General features: G+C 36.3%; 1 protein-coding gene across 7 annotated transcripts in view; it reads right to left on the bottom strand.

The window, feature by feature from the left end:
* Nucleotides 1–19,712, bottom strand: part of ATRX (ATRX chromatin remodeler) — a 331,172-nt gene that overhangs the window by 81,949 nt on the left and 229,511 nt on the right. For all 7 annotated transcript variants that reach the window (XM_087860258.1, XM_045801308.2, XM_045801311.2 and 4 more), the window contains 3 exons: nt 15,507–15,637; nt 14,905–14,993; nt 14,602–14,774 (listed from right to left, as the gene is read on the bottom strand). In XM_087860258.1, the coding sequence (XP_087716384.1) occupies nt 14,602–14,774; nt 14,905–14,993; nt 15,507–15,637 (393 nt within the window). The remainder of the gene's footprint in view (nt 1–14,601; nt 14,775–14,904; nt 14,994–15,506; nt 15,638–19,712) is intronic.

Here is a 19,712-nt window from a genome sequence, read left to right as displayed (position 1 = left end):
AACAGAAAGTCACAATCGATAGAAACAAAGACTTTATTGGCAACATGGCATCATTAAAATACTATCTCTCAATAATCAGTCTCAATGTAAATGGCCTAAGAGCTCCCATAAAACACCACAGGGTTGCAGATTGGATAAAAAGACATGACCCATCCATCTGCTGTCTACAAGAGACTCATTTTGAACCTAAAGATACATTCAGAATAAAGTAAAGGGATGGAATACCATCTTTCATGCCAATGGACCTCAAAAGAAAGCTGGGATAGCAATTCTCATATCAGACAGATTGGATTTTAAACTAAAGACTATAGTTAGAGACACAGAAGTGCACTATATTATTTTTAAAGGATGTATCCAATAAGTGGATATGACAATTATAAATATATATGCCCCCAACAGAGAAGCAGCAAGATACACAAGCCAACTCTTAACCAGAATAAAGAGACATATGGATAAAAATACGTTAATAGTAGGAGACCTCAACACTCCACTATCAGCAATAGACAGAGCACTGGAGCAGAAAACCAACATAGAAACAAGAGCTTTGAATGCCATACTTGACGAGTTGGACCTCATAGATATATATAGAATGCTACACCCCAGAACCAAAGAATACTCATTCTATTCTAATACCCATGGAACACTCCCAAGAATAGTCCATGTTCTGGGACACAAAACAGGTCTCACCCGATACCAAAAGACTGAAATTATCCCCTGCATATTCTCAGACCACAACGCTCTGAAATTGGAACTCAAGCACAAGGAAAAATTTGGAAGAAACTCAAACACTTGGAGACTAAGAACCATCCTGCTCAGAAATGACTCGATAAACCAGGAAATCAAAAATCAACTTAAACAATATATGGAGACCAAGGAGAATGAAAACACAACAGTCCAACAACTATGGAATACTGCAAAGGCAGTCCTAAGGGGGAAATACATAGCCATCCAAGCCTCACCCAAAAAAACAGAAAAATCTAAAAAGCAGTTTTTATATTCTCACCTCAAGAAGCTGGAACAGCAACAGAGGAACAGGCCTAATCCACTCACGAGGAAGTACTTGACCAAGATTAGAGCAGAAATCAATGAATTAGAAACCAGAAGTACAGTAGAGTAGATCAATAGGACTAGAGCTGGTTCTTTGAGAGAATTAATAAAATTGACAAACTGCTGGCAAGGCTTATCTAAAGGAATAGAGAAAGGACCCAAATTAATAAAATTATGAATGAAAAAGGAGAGGTCACAACCAACACCAATGAAATTGGAAGGATTATTACAAACTTTTATCAACAGCTATATGTCAATAAATTAAGCAATCTGGAAGAGATGGAATCCTTCCTGGAAACCTATAAACTACCAAGACTGAAACAGGAAGAAACTGATTTTTTTAAACAGGCCAATTAATAATGAAGAGGTTGAGTCAGAGATAAACAACCTTCCAAAAAACAAAACTCCAGGCCCGGATGGTTTTCCTGGGGAATTCTACCAAACATTCAAAGAAGAAATAATACCTACTCTCCTAAAGCTATTTCAAAAAATAGAAACAGAAGGAAAGCTACCAAACTCATTCTATGAGGCCAATATTACCTTGATCCCCAAACCAGGCAAAGACCCCATCAAAAAGGAGAATTACAGACTGATTTCCCTAATGAATATGGACACCAAAATCCTCAACAAGATCCTGGCTAATAGAATCCAACAGTACATTAAAAGGATTATCCATCATGACCAAGTGGGATTCATACCTGGGATGCCCGGGTGGGTCAACATTCGCAAATCGATCAGCGTGATACATCATATCAAGAAGAAAAGACTCAGGAACCATATAATCCTCTCAATAGATGCAGAAAAAGCATTTGACAAAATACAGCATCCTTTCTTGATTAAAACACTTCAGAGTGTACAGATAGAGGGTACATTTCTCAACCCCATAAAAGCCATCTATGAAAAGCCTACAGCAAATATTCTCAATGGGGAAAAGCTGGAAGCCTTTCCCTTAAGATCAGGAACACGACAAGGATGCCAACTCTCACCACTATTATTCAACATAGTACTAGAAGTCCTTGCAACAGCAATCAGACAACAAAAAGGGATAAAAGGTATCCAAATCGGCAAAGAAGAAGTCAAAATGTCTCTCTTCGCAGACGACATGATATTCTATATGGAAAACCCAAAGGAATCCACACCCGAACTATTAGAAGTTATAGAGCAATTCAGTAATGTGGCGGGATACAAAATCAATGCTCAGAAATCAGTTGCATTTCTATACACGAACAATGAGACTGAAGAAAGAGAAATTAGGGAATCCATCCCATTTACAATAGCACCAAAAACCATACGTTACCTTGGAATTAACTTAACCAGAGACGTAAAGGACCTATATTCTAGAACCTAAAAATCACTCTTGAAAGACATTGAGGAAGACACAAAAAGATGGAAAAATATTCCATGCTCATGGATCGGAAGAATTAACATAGTTAAAATATCCATGCTACCCAGAGCAATCTACACTTTCAATGCTATCACGATCAAAATGCCGAGGACATTTTTCAAGGAACTGGAACAAATAGCCCTTAAATTTGTGTGGAACCAGAAAAGGCCCCGAATGGCCAAGAAATTGTTGAAAAGGAAAAACAAAGCTGGGGGCATCACGTTGCTGGATTTCAAGCTGTACTACAAAGCTGTGATCACAAAGACAGCATGGTACTGGCACAAAAACAGACACATAGACCAATGGAACAGAATAGAGAACCCAGAAATGGACCCTCGGCTCTTTGGCAACTAATCTTTGATAAAGCAGGAAAAAACATCCGGTGGAAAAAAGACAGTCTCTTCAATAAATGGTGCTGGGAAAATTGGACAGCTACATGCAAAAGAATGAAACTTGACCACTCTCTCACACCATACACAAAGATAAACTCCAAATGGACAAAAGACCTCGACGTGAGACAGGAATCCATCAAAATCCTAGAGGAGAACATAGGCAGCAACCTCACGACATCGGCCAAAGCAACCTTTTCATGACACATATCCACAGGCAAGAGAAACAAAAGAAAAAATGAACTTGTGGGACTTCCTCAAGATAAAAAGCTTCTGCACAGCCAAGGAAACAGTCAAGAAAACAAGAGGCAGCCCACGGAATGGGAGAAGATATTTGCAAATGATGCTACAGATAAAAGACGTATCCAAGATCTACAAAGAACTTCTCAAACTCAATAAGCAAGAGGCAAATAAACAAATCATAAATTGGGCAGAAGATATGAACACTTTTCCAGTGATGGCATACAAATGGCTAACAGACACATGAAAAAATGTTCAAAATCATTAGCCATCAGGGAAATTCAAATCAAAATCACACTAAGATACCACCTTACGCTAGTTAGGATGGCAAAAATTGACAAGGCAAGAAACAACAAGTGCTGGAGAGGATGTGGAGAAAGGGGATCCCTCCTACATTGTTGGTGGGAATGCAAGTTGGTACAGCCACTCTGGAAAACAGTGTGGAGGTCACGTCAAAAGTTAAAAATTGAGCTACCCTATGACCCAGGCATTGCACTACTGGCTATTTACCCCAAAGATAGAGATGTAGTGAAGAAGAGGGCCATATGCACCCCAATGTTCATAGCAGGATTGTCCACAATAGCCAAATCGTGGAAGGAACCGAGATGCCCTTCAACAGATGACTGGATTAAGAAGTTGTGGTCCATATATACAATGGAATATTACTCAGCCATCAGAAAGAACGAGTTGTCAACATTTGCTGCAACATGGATGGCACTGGAGGAGATAATGCTAAGTGAAATAAGTCAAGCAGAGAAAGACAATTATCGTATGTTTTCTCTCATCTATGGAACATAAGAACTAGGAAGATCGGTAGGGGAAGAAAGGGATAAAGAAAGGGTGGGTAATCAGAAGGGGGAATGAAGCATGAGAGACTATGGAGTCTGAGAAACAAACTGAGGGCTTCAGAGGGGAGGGGGGTGGGGGAATGGGATAGGCTGGTGATGGGTAGTAAGGAGGGCACGTATTGCATGGTGCACTGGGTGTTATACGCAACTAATGAAGCATCGAGCTTTACATCGGAAACCGGGGATGTACTGTATGGTGACTAAGATAATATAATAGAAAAACATTAAGAAAAAAAAGAATCAACTGAAATTTCATCTTAGGAAGTCTCATTTGCACGGCTGGCCTTAGGCTGTTGTCTGGGCACTTGAATGGTACACAGTTCCTTGTACTAATATAAAACTTTCCCTGATTAAGAATGGCTCACTGTGCCTAGATCAGTTTGTACAATGTGGTTTGTTCTGAACATCCGTTTTCTTTCTGGGAGTCTGAGATTTGGTAAGAGCCAGGCAGCATTGTGTTTAAAACACATAAAAAGAAACTTAGGTACTTAGTCTCTTATGAGCTTCTTTGGTAGATGACACTCCACATATATTATCATAACCTATTTCTGGAGAAATTAGTACTTCTTGGGTGACTCCATTGGGAGAAGACTCTTAGAAGGTTATGCCTGGTTTCTGCTGGACTCTGCCCCATCTGTTTTTTCCCTTTGCTGATTTTGCTTTGTACCCTTTCATTGTAATAAATCATAGACCTGAATATGACTATGCTAAGTCTTATGAATCACTGAACCTGAGGGTGGTCTTGGGGGCCACCGAAAAAGCTTATCAAGCCAATGTTAACTAAACTCCTTTTTATAACTGGCAAATAACAAATGCCTTTAGGGAATTCTACAGTTCCACATATTGCACATAACTTCAGTAATGGGTACCCATTTATAATAAAGGTATTTTAACTAAAGTGAAAATGTTAGCAATAAAAAAATGCTAGCAGAAAGTTAGTAAAAATGTGGCAGCTAGGTAAGAAATCTCAAAGCTTAGGATAGGTGATAATTTCTGTGCAAAAGATTCCATTCTAATTTTGATCCTACTGGATATAATCAAAATACTTCACAGTAATGTCTAAAAAAATAATAACTCGGGGCACCTGGGTGGCTCAGTCATTAAGCGTCTGCCTTTGGCTCAGGGCGTGATCCTGGCGTTCTGGGATCGAGCCCTACATCAGGCTCCTCCACTGGGAGCCTGCTTCTTCCTCTCCCACTCCCCCTGCTTGTGTTCCCTCTCTCGCTGGCTGTCTCTGTCTGTCAAATAAATAAATAAAATCTTTAAAAAAATAAAAAAATAAAAACTGTACCAGAGAAATAAGGGCTACTCGAGCTAATAAATATCCTGAATATGTAATTAAAACTTACAAACAGGTTTCATGTTGAATATTCTTACTTCAACATCTACATGGATTAACTATTACTTCTGTTATAACTGTCCTTATATACATGACAAAAAACAGTAAATTAATAAATTAAAGACACTCCTTAATATCTACTCTGGATATCATAGAATTCTTACAAGGTAAGGCACAAAAGAAATACAAACAAATAAAAAGCAACAACTTTACCCCTAATTTCTTTTTTTTTTTTTTTTTTAAGATTTTATTTATTTATTCGACAGAGATAGAGACAGCCAGCGAGAGAGGGAACACAAGCAGGGGGAGTGGGAGAGAAAGAAGCAGGCTCATAGCGGAAGAGCCTGATGTGGGGCTCGATCCCATAACGCCGGGATCACGCCCTGAGCCAAAGGCAGACGCTTAACCGCTGTGCCACCCAGGCGCCCCTACCCCTAATTTCTTGAAGCACATTTTTCTTTTTTTTTTAAGGAGTGCGTCTCATCTGGAAACTGAAGGTGTTTTTTGTTGTTTTTTTTTTTTAAGATTTTATTTATTTATTTGACACACAGAGATGGCCAGCGAGAGCAGGAACACAAGCAGGGGGAGTGGGAGGGGAAGAAGCAGGCTCCCAGAGGAGGAGCCTGATGTGGGGCTCGATCCCAGAACGCCGGGATCACGCCCTGAGCCGAAGGCAGATGTTTAATGACTGCGCCACCCAGGCGCCCCTTGAAGCACATTTTTCTAAATATGTATTTAACTACCATATTTGCATCAGGATACACTGTAGTTTTATAAAGAAAAGTAGCCATATCATTAAAGTATTATGTATATATATATAGTACTAGTAGTAGAATGTTAAGCTCCAGGAGTGCACTTTGTTGACTGATATAATCCAAGCTTCTACAGCAGTGCCTAGACCATATTAAGCACTCAAATAAATATTTGTTGAATGAATAAATGTAGTATATTAGTGCTAATATTATGGTCCTATATCATGTGCAAGGATTCTGTCACAAAAGTTTATGTCCATATAATAAATTACATACATTTTAAAGTGTAAATGCTCACCAATAATGCTTAATCTAAAAACAGCAAACTAATAAATACTTTGTTTTGTTAATTTAAATTCAGGGGCTCCTGGATGGCACAGCGGTTGAGTGTCTGCCTTCGGCTCAGGGCGTGGTCCCGGCATTATGGGATTGAGCCCCACATCAGGCTCTTCCGCTATGAGCCTGCTTCTTCCTCTCCCACTCCCCCTGCTTGCGTCCCCTCTCTCGCTGGCTGTCTCTATCTCTGTCGAATAAATAAATAAAATCTTTAAAAAAAAATAAAAAAAATAAATTCAATTAACATACAGTATATTATTAGTTTCAGGGGCAGAGTTCAGTGATTCATCAATCTTATACAATACCCAGTGCTCATTACATCACGTGCCCTCCTCAATGTCCATCACCCAGTTACCCCATCCCCTAACCCCCCTCCCCTCCAGCAATTCTCAGTTTGTTTCCTATGATTAAAAGTCTCTTATGGTTTCTCTCCCTCTCTGATTTTGTCTTGCTTTATTTTTCCCTCCCCTTCCCCTATGATCCTCGGTTTCAATCTTAAATTCCACATATGAGTGAGATCATATGATAATTGTCTTTCTCTGGTTGACTTGTTTCTCTTAGCATAATACCTTCTAGTTCCATCCATGTCGTTGCACATGGCAAGATTTCTTTTTTTGATGGCTGAGTAGTATTCCATTGTGTGTGTGTGTGCGCACACACACACACACCACATTTTCTTTATCCATTCACCTGTCCATGGACATCTGGGCTCTTTCCATAGTTTGGCTATTGTGGACATTGCTGCTATAAACATTGGGATGCAGGTGCCCTTTCAGATCACTATATTTGTATCTTTGGGGTAAATACCTAGTATTTACTGTCCTGGAGGACAGTTTTATTAAATGAGGAAATGAGTATATAAACTCCTTCAAAGTATTCAATTTACAGCAATTGCACTTGTATGGTGACTAACATAATATAATAAAAAAATATTATTATAATAAAAAATATTTTAAATAAATAAATAAATAAATAAAAACTGTCCTAATAAAATACTAAAACACAGAAATATGGATACTGTTAAGGTTAACTTAAAATATTTATTCAAGATGTTGCTTCTGTAAACATTGAGAAAGCTACTGTAAAAAGAATTAAATAGCAACTCTGAAGTAAAAATGAAATATGCAGTGAAAATATTATTAAAACTCAATTATAGCCATCTACTTATTTAGTATCTATTTCAAATTCTAAATACAACATTTTGGCCCTTTAATCCTTTTTATTCAGGTTTTCTTATATTTCCTATAAGAAAATAATTATGTTTTAAAAAAGGTACACAGTACCAGCTACATATGTCCACATACTATGATCTACTCAGCCTTATTTAGAGTTAATCTAGATCTAAAAGACAAAAATAGATTTTTATCATCATTTGTTGTGGAAAATATTTCTGACAGGCTATACATGTATGCAGCTGAAGAAAATATAAAATACATCTATATATGAATGATTTCTGTTTGACTGCACACACCTAAAACTTTGTCATTTGGAACCCACAGCCTTCCCTATCTGCTTTTAAGTTCACAACATGTAGCCACCAGCTCTCTGCCCCAATTCTTTCCAAACATTTTCACCTTATGACATATGTGAAAAACAATAATGCTTACATAAACATACCAGGAGAAAATGGAAGAGGCTAGTCATTTCTGAAGGTAACCCAGCTACCTCAGACCCCACTTGTACTTCTAAGTGACAAAGGGATCAAGACCTCAGAGCACTTTTATTTAACCCATTTACAGCAAAATCTGACATACCAGTTAGTCTACTCTCCCTGTTCTCCTAATCAAAACTTACAAAAAAAAAATTTCAACAAGAATATTTTAAAAAGAAAACCATTCCCAGGAACACATAAATTTTAAGCTATTTCTATTTTCAATTCAGAGATGACTGAGGAGAAATTTAAGTGAAAAGTCAGACTGGGAGAGCAGGGATGGAGATAACAGAAGCTTCCTATTAACTTAAACTAGAATCACTCCTTTACTATTCTTAGAAAAGTACTCTTTAAATCTAATTGGAAGATTAACACTGATAATAAATTGCCTTTATGGGACAACAGCAGAGAAGAACAAGGAAGAAAATTTGGTAGTTTAATTTGTACTATCCCCCTGATTTCTAAGAGAAGTAAGCCAAGGTCTGTGGTTAGGCTGCTATCTGCCTATTCCAATAAGGTAGTAAAGAAAGAAATGTTTTCTATTTTATTTTTTGAAGTTTTTATTTTAATTAGTGTAGTATCACTTTCAGGTGTACAATATAGTGATTCAGCACTTTCATACAACACCCAGTGCTCATCATAAGTGTTCTCCTCAATCCCCATCACCTATTTAACCCATTCCCCCATCCATTGCCCCTCTGATAACCATCACTTTGTTCTCTACAGTTAAGAGTCTGTTTCCTGGTTTGCCTCTCCCTTTTTGTCCCTTTACTATTACAATCTGTTTCTTAAATTCCACATATAAGTGAAATCATAGGGTATTTATCATTCTTAGACTGACTTATTTTGCTTAGTATAGTATTCTCTAGTTCTATCCATGTCATTTCAAAAGTCAAGATTTCATTCTTTTTGATGGTTGAGTAATATTCCATTGTAATTATATACCACCTCTTCTTTATCCATTTGTCCATAGATGGACAGGAGGGCTTGTTCCATAACTTAGCTATTACTGATAATTGCTGTTGTACACATGGGGGTGCATATATCCTTTTGAATTAATTTGTCTTTTATGGGTAAAAACCCAGTAGTGCAATTACAGGATCATAGAGTAGTTCTATTTTTAACTTTCTGAGGAATCTTCATACTGTTTTCCAGAGTGGCTGCACCAGTTTGCATTCCCACCAACACCACAAAAGTGTTCCTTTTTTTCCATATTCTCATCAGCGTCTGTTGTTTGTATTGTTGATCATTTTAGCCATTGTGACAGGTGTGAGGTGGTATCTCATTGTAGTTTTGACTTCCATTTCCCTGATAAATGGCCTCTGTTGGCCATCTGTATGTCTCCTTTGGAAAAATGTCTATTCATGTTGGCTGTGCATTTTTACTTTGATTGTTCATTTTTGGGGTGTTGAGGTTTAGAGGTTCTTTATATATTCCAGATACTAACCCTTTATCAGATATGTAATCTGCAAATATCTTCTCCCATTCCAAAGGCCGCCTTTTAGTTTTGTTGGTTGTTACCTTCACTGTGCAGATGGAAGTCCCAATGGTTTATTTTTGCTTTTACTTCCCTTGCCTCAGGAGACATCTAGAAACAACTTGCTACAGCCGATGTCAGAGATATTACTGCCTGTGTTCTTTTCTAGGATTTTTATGGTTTCAGTTCTCACAGTTATGTCTTTCATTCATTCTGAATTTTTATTTGTGTATGGTGTAATAAAGTGGTCCTATTTCATTCTTTTGCATGTTGCTGTCCAGTTTTCACAACACCATTTGTTGAAGAAACATTATTTCTCCCATTAGATATTCTTTCCTGCTTTGTCAAAGACTAACTGTCCATAGGATTGTAGGTTCATTTCTGGGTTTTTGATTCTGTTCCATTAATCTATGTGAGTATTTTTGTACCACACCATACTATTTTGATTAATACAGCTGTATAATATACCTTGAAGACAGAAATTGTGATGCCTCCACCTTTTGTTTCTTTTTCAAGGTTGCTTGGCTACTTGAGGTTATTTGGTGGTTCCATACAAATCTTAGGATTGTTTGTTCTAGCTCTGTGAAAAATGCTCTTGGTATTTTGATAGGGATAGCATTAAATATGTAGATTGCTTTAGATAGCGTAGACATTTTGACAATGTTTGTTCCTCCAATCCATGAGCATGGAATGTCTTTCTGTTTCTTTGTGTCCTCTTCAATTTCTTTCATCAGTGTTTTATTCTTTCCAGTGTACAGGTCTTTCACCTTCTTGGCTGAGTTTATTCCTACCTATCTTCTTACTTTTGGTAAAATTGTAAATGAGACTGATTCCTTAATTTCTGTTTATACTGCTTCATTATTGGTGTATAGAAATCCAAAAGATTTCTCTACATTCATTTTGTATCCTGCCTTTTTACTGAATTCATGTATCAGTTCTAGCAGCTTTTTTGGTGGAGTCTTTTGGGTTTTCTATATAGATTATCTTGTCATCTGCAAATAGTGAAAGTTTTACTTCTTCCTTGCCAGTCTGGATGTCTTTTCTTTCTTTTTGTTGTCTGACTGCTGTGAGTAGGACTTCCAGCACTATGTTAAACAACAGTGGTGAGAATAGACATCCCTGTCTTGCTACTGACCACAGAGAAAAAGCTTCCAAGTTTCCCCAACTGGGCATGATATTAGCTGTGGGTTTTTCATATATGGCCTTTATGATGATGAGGTATGCTCCCTCTAAACCTACATTGTTGAGGGTTTTTATCATGAATGGATGCTGTACTATATAAAAGTTTTTCTGCATCTACTGAAATGATTTTATGGTTCTTACCCTTTCTTTTATTAATGTAGTATATCACGCTGATTGATCTGTGAATGCTGAACCACCCTTGCAACCCAGTAATAAGTCTCACATGATCACTGTGAATGATTTTATAAAACGTATTGTTGAGTTTCATTTGCTAGAATTTTACTGAGAATTTTGCATCTATGTGCATCTATATTATTAGCTTATAGTTCTCTTTTTTAGGGGACTTTTTATCTGGTTTTGCTATCAGGGTAATGCTGTCCTCATAAAATGAATTGGGAAGTTTTCCTTCCTTTTCTATATTTTGGAATAGTCTGAGAGGAATAGATATTAGCTCTTCTGTAAATGTTTGGTAGAATTCCCCTGGGAAGCCATTTGTTCCTGGACTTCTGTTTGTTGGACGTTTTTTGATTTCTGGTTCAATTTCATTGCAAGTTATCAATCTGTTCCAATTTTCTATTTGCTCCTGTTTCAGTTTTGGTATTTTATATGCTTCTAAGAATGTATCCATTTCTTCTAGTTGTCCAATTTGTTGGCATACAGTTTTTCATAATATTGTCTTCTTTGTATATCTGTTGTCTTTGTTGTGATCTCTCCTCTCTCGTTAGTGAAATCTATTTATTTGGGTCCTTTCTCTTTTCTTTTTGATAAGTCTGGCTAGGGATTTATCAATTTTATTAATTTTTTTTCAAAGAACCAGCTCTTGGTTTCATTGATCTGTTCTAATGTTTTTTTCAGTTTGTATTTCATTTATTTGCTCTAATCTTTATTACTTCCCTTCTTCTCCCCATTTGTTGTTCTTTTTCTAGCTCCTTTAGGTGTAAGGGTAGGTTTGCGTGTTTTTGAGATTTTTCTTGGTTCTTGAGAAAGGCCTGTATTGCTATATACTCCCTCTTAGCACCACCTTTGCTGCATCCTAAAATTTCTGAACAGTCATGTTTTCATTTTCATCTGTTTCCATGTATTTCTTAATTGACTGGTCAATCCATTCATTCTTTAGTAGCATGTTCTTTAACCTCCATGTATTTGTGTTCTTCCCAAATTTTTTCTTGTGTTTGACTTCAAGTTTCATAGCATTGTGGTCAGAAAATATGTATGGTGTGATCTCAATCTACGTACTTGTGGAGGCCTGATTTGTGACCTAGAATGTGACCTCTTCTGGAGAAAATTCCATGTGCACTAGAAAGGAATGTGTATTCTACTCTGTTAGAATGAAATGTTCTGAATATATCTGTTAAGTACATCTAGTACAGTGTGCCATTCAAAGCCATTGTTTCCTTGTTGATTTTCTACTTAGATGATCTGTCCATTGATGTAAGTGGGGTTTAATGTCACCTACTATTATTGTATTACTATCAATGAATTCCTTTACATTTGTTATTAATAGTTTTATATATTTGGGTTCTTCCAAGTTGGGGGCATAAATATTTACAATTCTTAGATCTTCTTGTTGGATAGACCCCTTTATTACGATATAGTGAGCTTCTTCATCTCCTATTACAGTCTTTGGTTAAAACCTAGTTTGTCTGATATAAGTATGGCTACTCTGACTTTCTTTTGACATCCATTTGTGAGATAAATGTTTCTCCATCACCTCACTTTCAATCTGAAGGTGTCTTTAGGTCTAAAATGGTTCTCTTGTAGTCATCATATAGATGGGTCTTGTTTTTGTATCCATTCTGACTAGAGCATTTTAGTCCATTTACATTCAGAATGATTATTGATAGATACGTATTTAGTGCCATTGTATTACTTGTTTTGTTGTTGTTTCTGGAGATTTTTTCTGTTCCTTTCTGGACTTTGTCGCTTCTGGTCTTTCTTTCCCACTTAAAGAGTCCCCTTTAATATTTCTTGCAGGGCTAGTTTAGTGGTCATGAACTCCTTTAGTTTCTGTCTGTCTGGGAAACTCTTTATCTCTCCTTCTATTTATTCTGAATCACAGCTTTGTTGGTAAAGTATTCTTGGTTGCATATTTTTCCCTTTCAGCACTTTGAATATATTGTGCCACTCTCTTCTGGCTTGCCACATTTCTGTTGCGAAATCTCCGGCTAGCCTTATGGGTTATCCCTTTTAAGTTAAGGACTTCTTTCGTCCTGCTTTTTTTAAAGATATTTTTCTTTATCACTATATTTTACAAATTTAATTAGAAAATATCTTGGTGTTGGCCTGTTTTTGTTGATTTTGATGGCAGTTTTCTGTGCCACCTGGATCTGGATGTGTGTTTCCCTCCCCAGAGTAAGGAAGTTCTCAGCTATTTTTCTTCCAAGTATACTTTCTGTCACCTGTTCTCTTGAAAACAGAAATTAGTTCAGGTGCAGGCCTAAAACCAGCCAAGCTTCTTTGAATCCAGGGTCATTCACGAAGCTGGCCTCCATATCTCTCTTTTCTTCACCAGTCAATTCCTTTGCTATATGACTCTCAGATGACAAATATTTAGAGCTATTTACACTGTTCTGTCTTTAGATATTTTATATTTAAAATATTCAGACATTTGTCTCAATGTTGGAGTTCCTAGACACCCAGTCAGGCTGCACCAAGAGTATAAGGAGCCTCAACACTAATCCTTCAAATGTAGATACGGGTCAAGACAACTTCAGCCGATAGAAAATTCACTTTCACTTTTGTGTACATTCATGCACAAGAAAAGGAGAGAAAGAGAAGAGAGGTGATAGAGGAGAACACAGGCAGAAACCTCACTGACCTCAGCCATAGCAACTTCTTACTAGACACATCACCAAAGGCAAGGAAAACAAACGCAAAAATGAACTACTGGGACTTCATCAAGGTAAAAAGCTTCCGCAAAGTGAAGGAAACAATCAACAAAACTATAAGGCAGCCCACAGAATGGGAGAAGATATCTGCAAAAAACATATCTGATAAAGGGTTAGTATACAAAATCTACAAAGAACTTATCAAACTCAACACCCCCCAAAAAATAATCCAGTTAATAAATGGGCAGAAGGCATTAATAGACACTTTTCCAAAAAAGACATACAGACGGCTAACAGACAAATGAAAAAATGCTCAACATCACTCATCAGCAGGGAAATACAAATCAAAACCATGATGAGATACCATCTCATACTTGTCAGGATGGCTAAAATTAGCAACAGAAGAAACAAAAGGTATTGGTGAGGGTACAGAGAAAGGGGAACCCTCTTATACTGTTGGTGGGAATGCTGCAGGCACTCTGGAGAACAGTATGAGGTTCCTTAAAATGTTAAAACAGAACTACCCTATGATCCAGCAATTGCACTAATAGGTATTTACCCAAAAGATACAAAAATACATATTTGAAGGGATACATGTACCCTGATGCTTATAGCAGCACTATCAACAATAGCCATACTGTGGGGAAATCCCAGAAGTCCACTGACATAAGAATGGATAAAGAAGACGTGGTGTGTGTGTGTGTGTGTGTGTGTGTGTGTGTGTGTGTGTGTGTAAAATGGAATATTACTCAACCCACTTCTACAAATCATTTATAAAAATAAAGATATCAAGAGCATTGTAAGTCTATGTAAGAATTAAGTTAGCTAATACATGTAGTGGAAATACAGCATTTAGTTTATATACATGTAAATGAACATTAATTTTTCTTTTTTCTTTCTTCTTTTTCTCTTAAATATCAGAGACAGCATAACGGCTTGCTTGTAATTAAACATTCACCAGATATTTGTTATTATGTGACCTGATTATCCTAGATGCTACTAAAAGCATCTAGGAAAGATATTCCTTTGTGTGAAATAGTAAGGACAAATGAATAACTGAAAAAAAGCATGGACATGATAATTTCTAAATCAATGTTCCATTATAAAGGCAACATTCATTAGACTCACTTTCTTCCAGCTTTAATGAAACTGAGGGATTGCTTCCTGTTTCATCCACATTTCCTTCACCACCTCCTCGAGATCTTGAATTCCAGACTTTAATCACTTCAACATCATTGTCACTGCCACTTCCACTTGAGCTACTATCTTTTTTCCCTTTTTTCCCCTTTGTTTTCTTCTTTCTATAAAAGGAACAAATTCAAACTGTTAGGAAAGCACACAGTAAAGATACAAATGTCAATTATGAGAGAACAATCAGCAATTAGGTATTTTAAATGTGTCAACACAGGACACAAAAATGATTCCATTTACTTTGTATAATCATCGGAGCTTAAACTCATGGAGGTTTCATCGGAATCTGAAGCTATAAATTCATCCATACTGTCTTCATCAAAGTATCCCTAGAAGAAAACAAAGATGAATGTTTTAATAGTTTATTTCAACTTATATTGGAAATTATAATGATGTTTACTTTACCTGAAGGATAAGTTAAATGTCATGGGATAAGAAAGAACTGATTAGAAAAAAGAAAGGAGACATCACATATATGATTACAAATGCAATGTGAAATCTTGGATTGAATCATGGAGAAGAAAAAGGACATAAGTACAAAAACTGATGAAATCCAATTAAGTCTACTGTTTAGTTAATACTAATGACCCACTGTTACTTTTTAAATTTTTATCATTCTACCATGGTTATACAGATGTTAAGAATAACGTTTAATACTCCTTCCATAATCATACTGCATTCTAACATACAGAAATTAACTAGAAATAAAATAGACTGAATTACTGTACTTCAAAGCAAAGGAAAATTCCAATATGCAGTAAGTCTATATAGATCAACCTTATTCCTAAAGTTATTCTGCTTCCAACAGATGTGTCTTAATCGATTTTAGGTACCTGATTTACCTTATTTTCTTTGCTAATGTAGTCCAGCTGCAAACACCAAGGATGAGTCCAGATTCTACTTAACATCTGAAAATCTTGGAAAAGTTTTGCACCTGCCTTTCCTCTTCCACCTTCACTGCTATTACCTACACCTGATCAAAAAAAAGTAGTTAATGTTAAGACATAAGAATTCTCTATGTCAGGGGAGGTGGGTGGAGGGATGGGTTAAATAGGTGATGGGAATTAAGGAGTGCACTTGTGATGAGCACCAGGTGTTGTATGAAGTACTGAATCACCAAACTGTACAACTAAAACTAATGACACTGTATGTTAACTAACTGGAATTTAAATAAAAACTTAGAAAAGAAAGAATTCTCTTTGTCAACCAACATGCTTCTAAATTAGGGATTTTAACTTTATCTGTGCTGTGGACTCTTTTGGCAGTATAGAGAAGTTTACAGAAATCTTTCTTTGAATAATGTTTTGAAACACATAAAATAGGAAAACAAAAGAAACCCATTATATATAAATTATCAAAATATTAAACATATTTGTGAACAGTAATATGTGTTCTTTGTTAATGCATTAAATAACAAAATATAGCAGCAAGTCTAAGAATTATCTGAGATTCTGAAGTCCTGATAAAGGTAAATAATTTTGAGATGTCAGTAACAACAATAGAAATAAAGGGCAGGTATTGTATGGAGCACTGGGTGTTATACGCAAACAATGAATCATGGAACACTACATCAAAAACTAATGATGTACTGTATGGTGACTAACATAATAAAAATAAATAAATAAATAAATACTTGATTTCTACTGGTAACAGTCACAGTTATCACTAATACTATGGTTTATTGCCCTCATTATAATTGGAAAAAATGCTAATTTTAAAAAATTCATTGGCGGTTAGTAAAAATTAATGTGATTTTTTTCTTATTCAGGTTCACATACCCCCCAAAATTCATCTGTGGATCCTGGATTACACACTCCTCTTTTAAAACTGCAGAGGGGAGGCAGGTGAGGGGATGGGTTAAAGAGGTGATGGGAATTAAGGAGTGCACTTGCCATGATGAGCACAGTGTGATGTATGGAAGTGTTGAATCATTATATTGTACACCTGAAACTAAATTTACATTGTATGTTAACTGGAATTTTAAATTTTATTTTATTGGGGAAAAAGAGCAGAATCTTAAGCAGCCTCTGCACTGAGCAAGGAACCCAAGGTGGGGCTTGAAATCATGACCTTGGGCCAAAACCAAGACTTGGACACTTAACCAACTGGGCCACCTAGGCGCCCCTAACTAACTGGAATTTAAATGAAAACTTGAAAGCTCTTGTTTTAGATAAAGTCTCTCTGTATCCAATCTTTTAGAAACTTTCCAACTACTCTTATGCAAAAAAATGTAGTCCTGAAAATTGTTTTTCATGTTGAAAACATTAAATTTCTTCTGCCCAAAGTAATTTCAATAAAATTACATTTTTTCTATAAAAGCAAAATGAAAATGAAACAAATACTCACTTCCTTTATATGACACTTATCAAAGGAGTAAGATGCAAAACAAAGCTGATTAAACAAAAAAAGCAGCATTTAAGCAATAACATATTTTTCTGTCCACAGTTTTAAAAGATGTAAATTTACCAATAAGTCTTGCCTCCACTCATGGCAAGAGAAAATTTAATATGAAACACTAAGAAAAATGCATGAAAATCTGGTAGTGATTATTTTGCCTTATAAAAGGTATTTCCACTGTGTATAATAGAAATCATTGTTGTGAAAATGAGGAATCTAATTTCTTGATATACAACTGCTCATAGCATTCCTTTATAACTTTTTATTTCTACAATATCAGTAGTGATGTTCTTTCACAGTCCTGATTTTAGTTGTGTCTCCTCTATTACCATGCAAGTACGGCTAAATAGGTATCAATTATGTTGATCTTTTCAGAGAAGCAAATTTTGGTTTCAATGATTTTCTGTGTTTTTTCCTCCTTTATATTCATTTCTACTCTAGTCTTTATTCTTTCTTCTTTTTAAATTTAGGCATTTACAGTTATAATTTTCCCTCTTTAAGCATGCTTTACCTGCATCCCATATGTTAGTACCTTGTGCTTTTGTTTTCATCCATGTCTAAATATTTTTTCATTTTCCTTGTAATTTCTTCTTTTTATCTACTGGCTATTTGGGAGTCTGTTATTTATATACATTTGTGAATGTTCTAACTTTCCTTCTGTTACTGGTTTGTAATTTCATTCCGATGTGGTTAAAGAAAACATTTTGTGTGATTTTATCCTTCTATGTTAATTGAAACTTGTTTTATAATCAAAATTATGGTCTATCTTGGAGAATATTCCACATGCACTTGAGAGGAATATGTATTCTGCGGGAGCTCAATAGAGTGTTCTTTGAGAGGTCTGTTAAGTCTGGTTGGTTTATAGTGTTTTCCAACTCTTCTACTTCCTTGTTGATCTTCTACCCAGTTGTTCTATCACTGAACACCTTATGAGTTTTAAAAATTAATGTAAAGGAAGGGCACCTGGATGATTCAGTTGGTTAAGTGTCTGACTCTTGATTTCAGCTCAGGTCATGATCTCAGGGCCATGGATCAAGCCCTGCATCAGGCTCCATCCTGAGCATAGAGTCTGCTTAAGATTCTCTCTGCCTCTCCCTCTGGCATCCCTCAACCCCCACTCACATTCTCTCTCTTAAAAAAATTAATGTAAAGAGAGATTTTTTTTAAAAAAGGTAATATAAACTTTACCATTTTATACTCCAATAAAGACTTAAAAGCCAATTCTTGATTTGTGGGGGCAAAAACTACTTTTGTACATATCATAAATAACTTCCATTATAGAAAAACTTCATAAGACTTTAAGGCCTAACTAGCTAAGATAGGAAAATGGAGGACATTTTTAAAGGGAAAAAAATTCTACCTAAGAAGAGAAAAAACAGTTTCTCCTACCTACACCGATTTATATTAGAGTTGATATTCTCTGTGGGAAATGGAACCACATAAAAAGGATATGTTAATAATGTAGCCAAATTCATATCCACAGAAAAATGTTCTCTACTCAAAAGAGCATTGGCAATTAGTATTGAATCATTCTATCTTTTTTAAAAAATGTTTTTGACTCCAAATCACTTTATTTAGAAAATATACCAAAAATGGTTAGGTGAACACATGATTAATTAATCATGACAATCTGTTATTGAACCTTATTTACACCTGCAGTTTTTACATGAAATGTTATCATGGGGTCTGTGGTAAACTGAATAATGGTCTCCCAAATGTATCTACATTCCAATCCACCCATGAGTTAGTCTATATGGAAAAAGAAAATGTGCAGATGCAATCAAGATAAGGACCTGATATTGAAGAAGACCATCCTAGTTTATCCAGGAGGATCCAATGCAACCACAACAGTCCCTATAAGAGGGATCCAGAAGTGAGAGTTGGAGAAGGTGATGTGATGACATATGCACAGATTAGACTGATATACTTGGAATATGGAGAATACAGACAGCCACCAGAAGTTAAAAAAGACAAGGAAATATTTTCCCTCCCTAGGGCAGCCAGAAGGAACCAGCCTTGCTGACTTTAGCCCAGTAACACTAACCTTGGACCTTCAACCCCCAGATCCATGAGAAAATAAACTTGTGTTGTTCTAAACCATCAAATTTGTGGTAATTTTCTACAGCAGCAAGAGGAAATCAATACAGCATCCTAGTGAAATGTTTGTCAAACTTGGCACACATCAGAATCACCTGGGCAATGTGTTATACACATCCTTGGATTCCATTAATATAAATTCTGATTTCCTAGATGTGTGATGAGGCACAGAAATCTAAACTTTCTAAGAAGGTTCTCAGATGCTTGTTGTGCTAGAGTACAAGTCATAAAAAGAATGGTTGGGAAAACTCACTGCTTCAATTAGTTTGCTAGGGCTGCCATAGCAAATCACCACAAACCCAAAATCTTAAGACCACAGAAATATACTCCTTCACAGCTTGGGAGATCAGAAGTCCAAAATCTGTCCTACTGAGCCAAAATCAGTGTCCACAGGGCCACCCACATTCCCTCTGGAAGCTCCAGGAGAGAATTTATTCCTTGCCTCCTCAGGCACATGGTGGCTGCTGGCATTCCCTGACTCGCAGTCACATCGATCTTTGTCTCTGTGGTCACAATTCCTCCTCTTCTGTGTATATCAAATCTCCTTCTGCCTC

The sequence above is a fragment of the Ursus americanus genome, chromosome X (assembly GCF_024610735.1).
Source record: "Ursus americanus isolate L20-20 chromosome X, mUrsAme1.1.p, whole genome shotgun sequence".
In the NCBI taxonomy this organism is placed as follows: Eukaryota; Metazoa; Chordata; class Mammalia; order Carnivora; family Ursidae; genus Ursus; species Ursus americanus.
The sequence above is the reverse complement of the archived record's forward strand: the minus strand, read 5'-3'. Positions and strand labels throughout refer to the sequence as shown.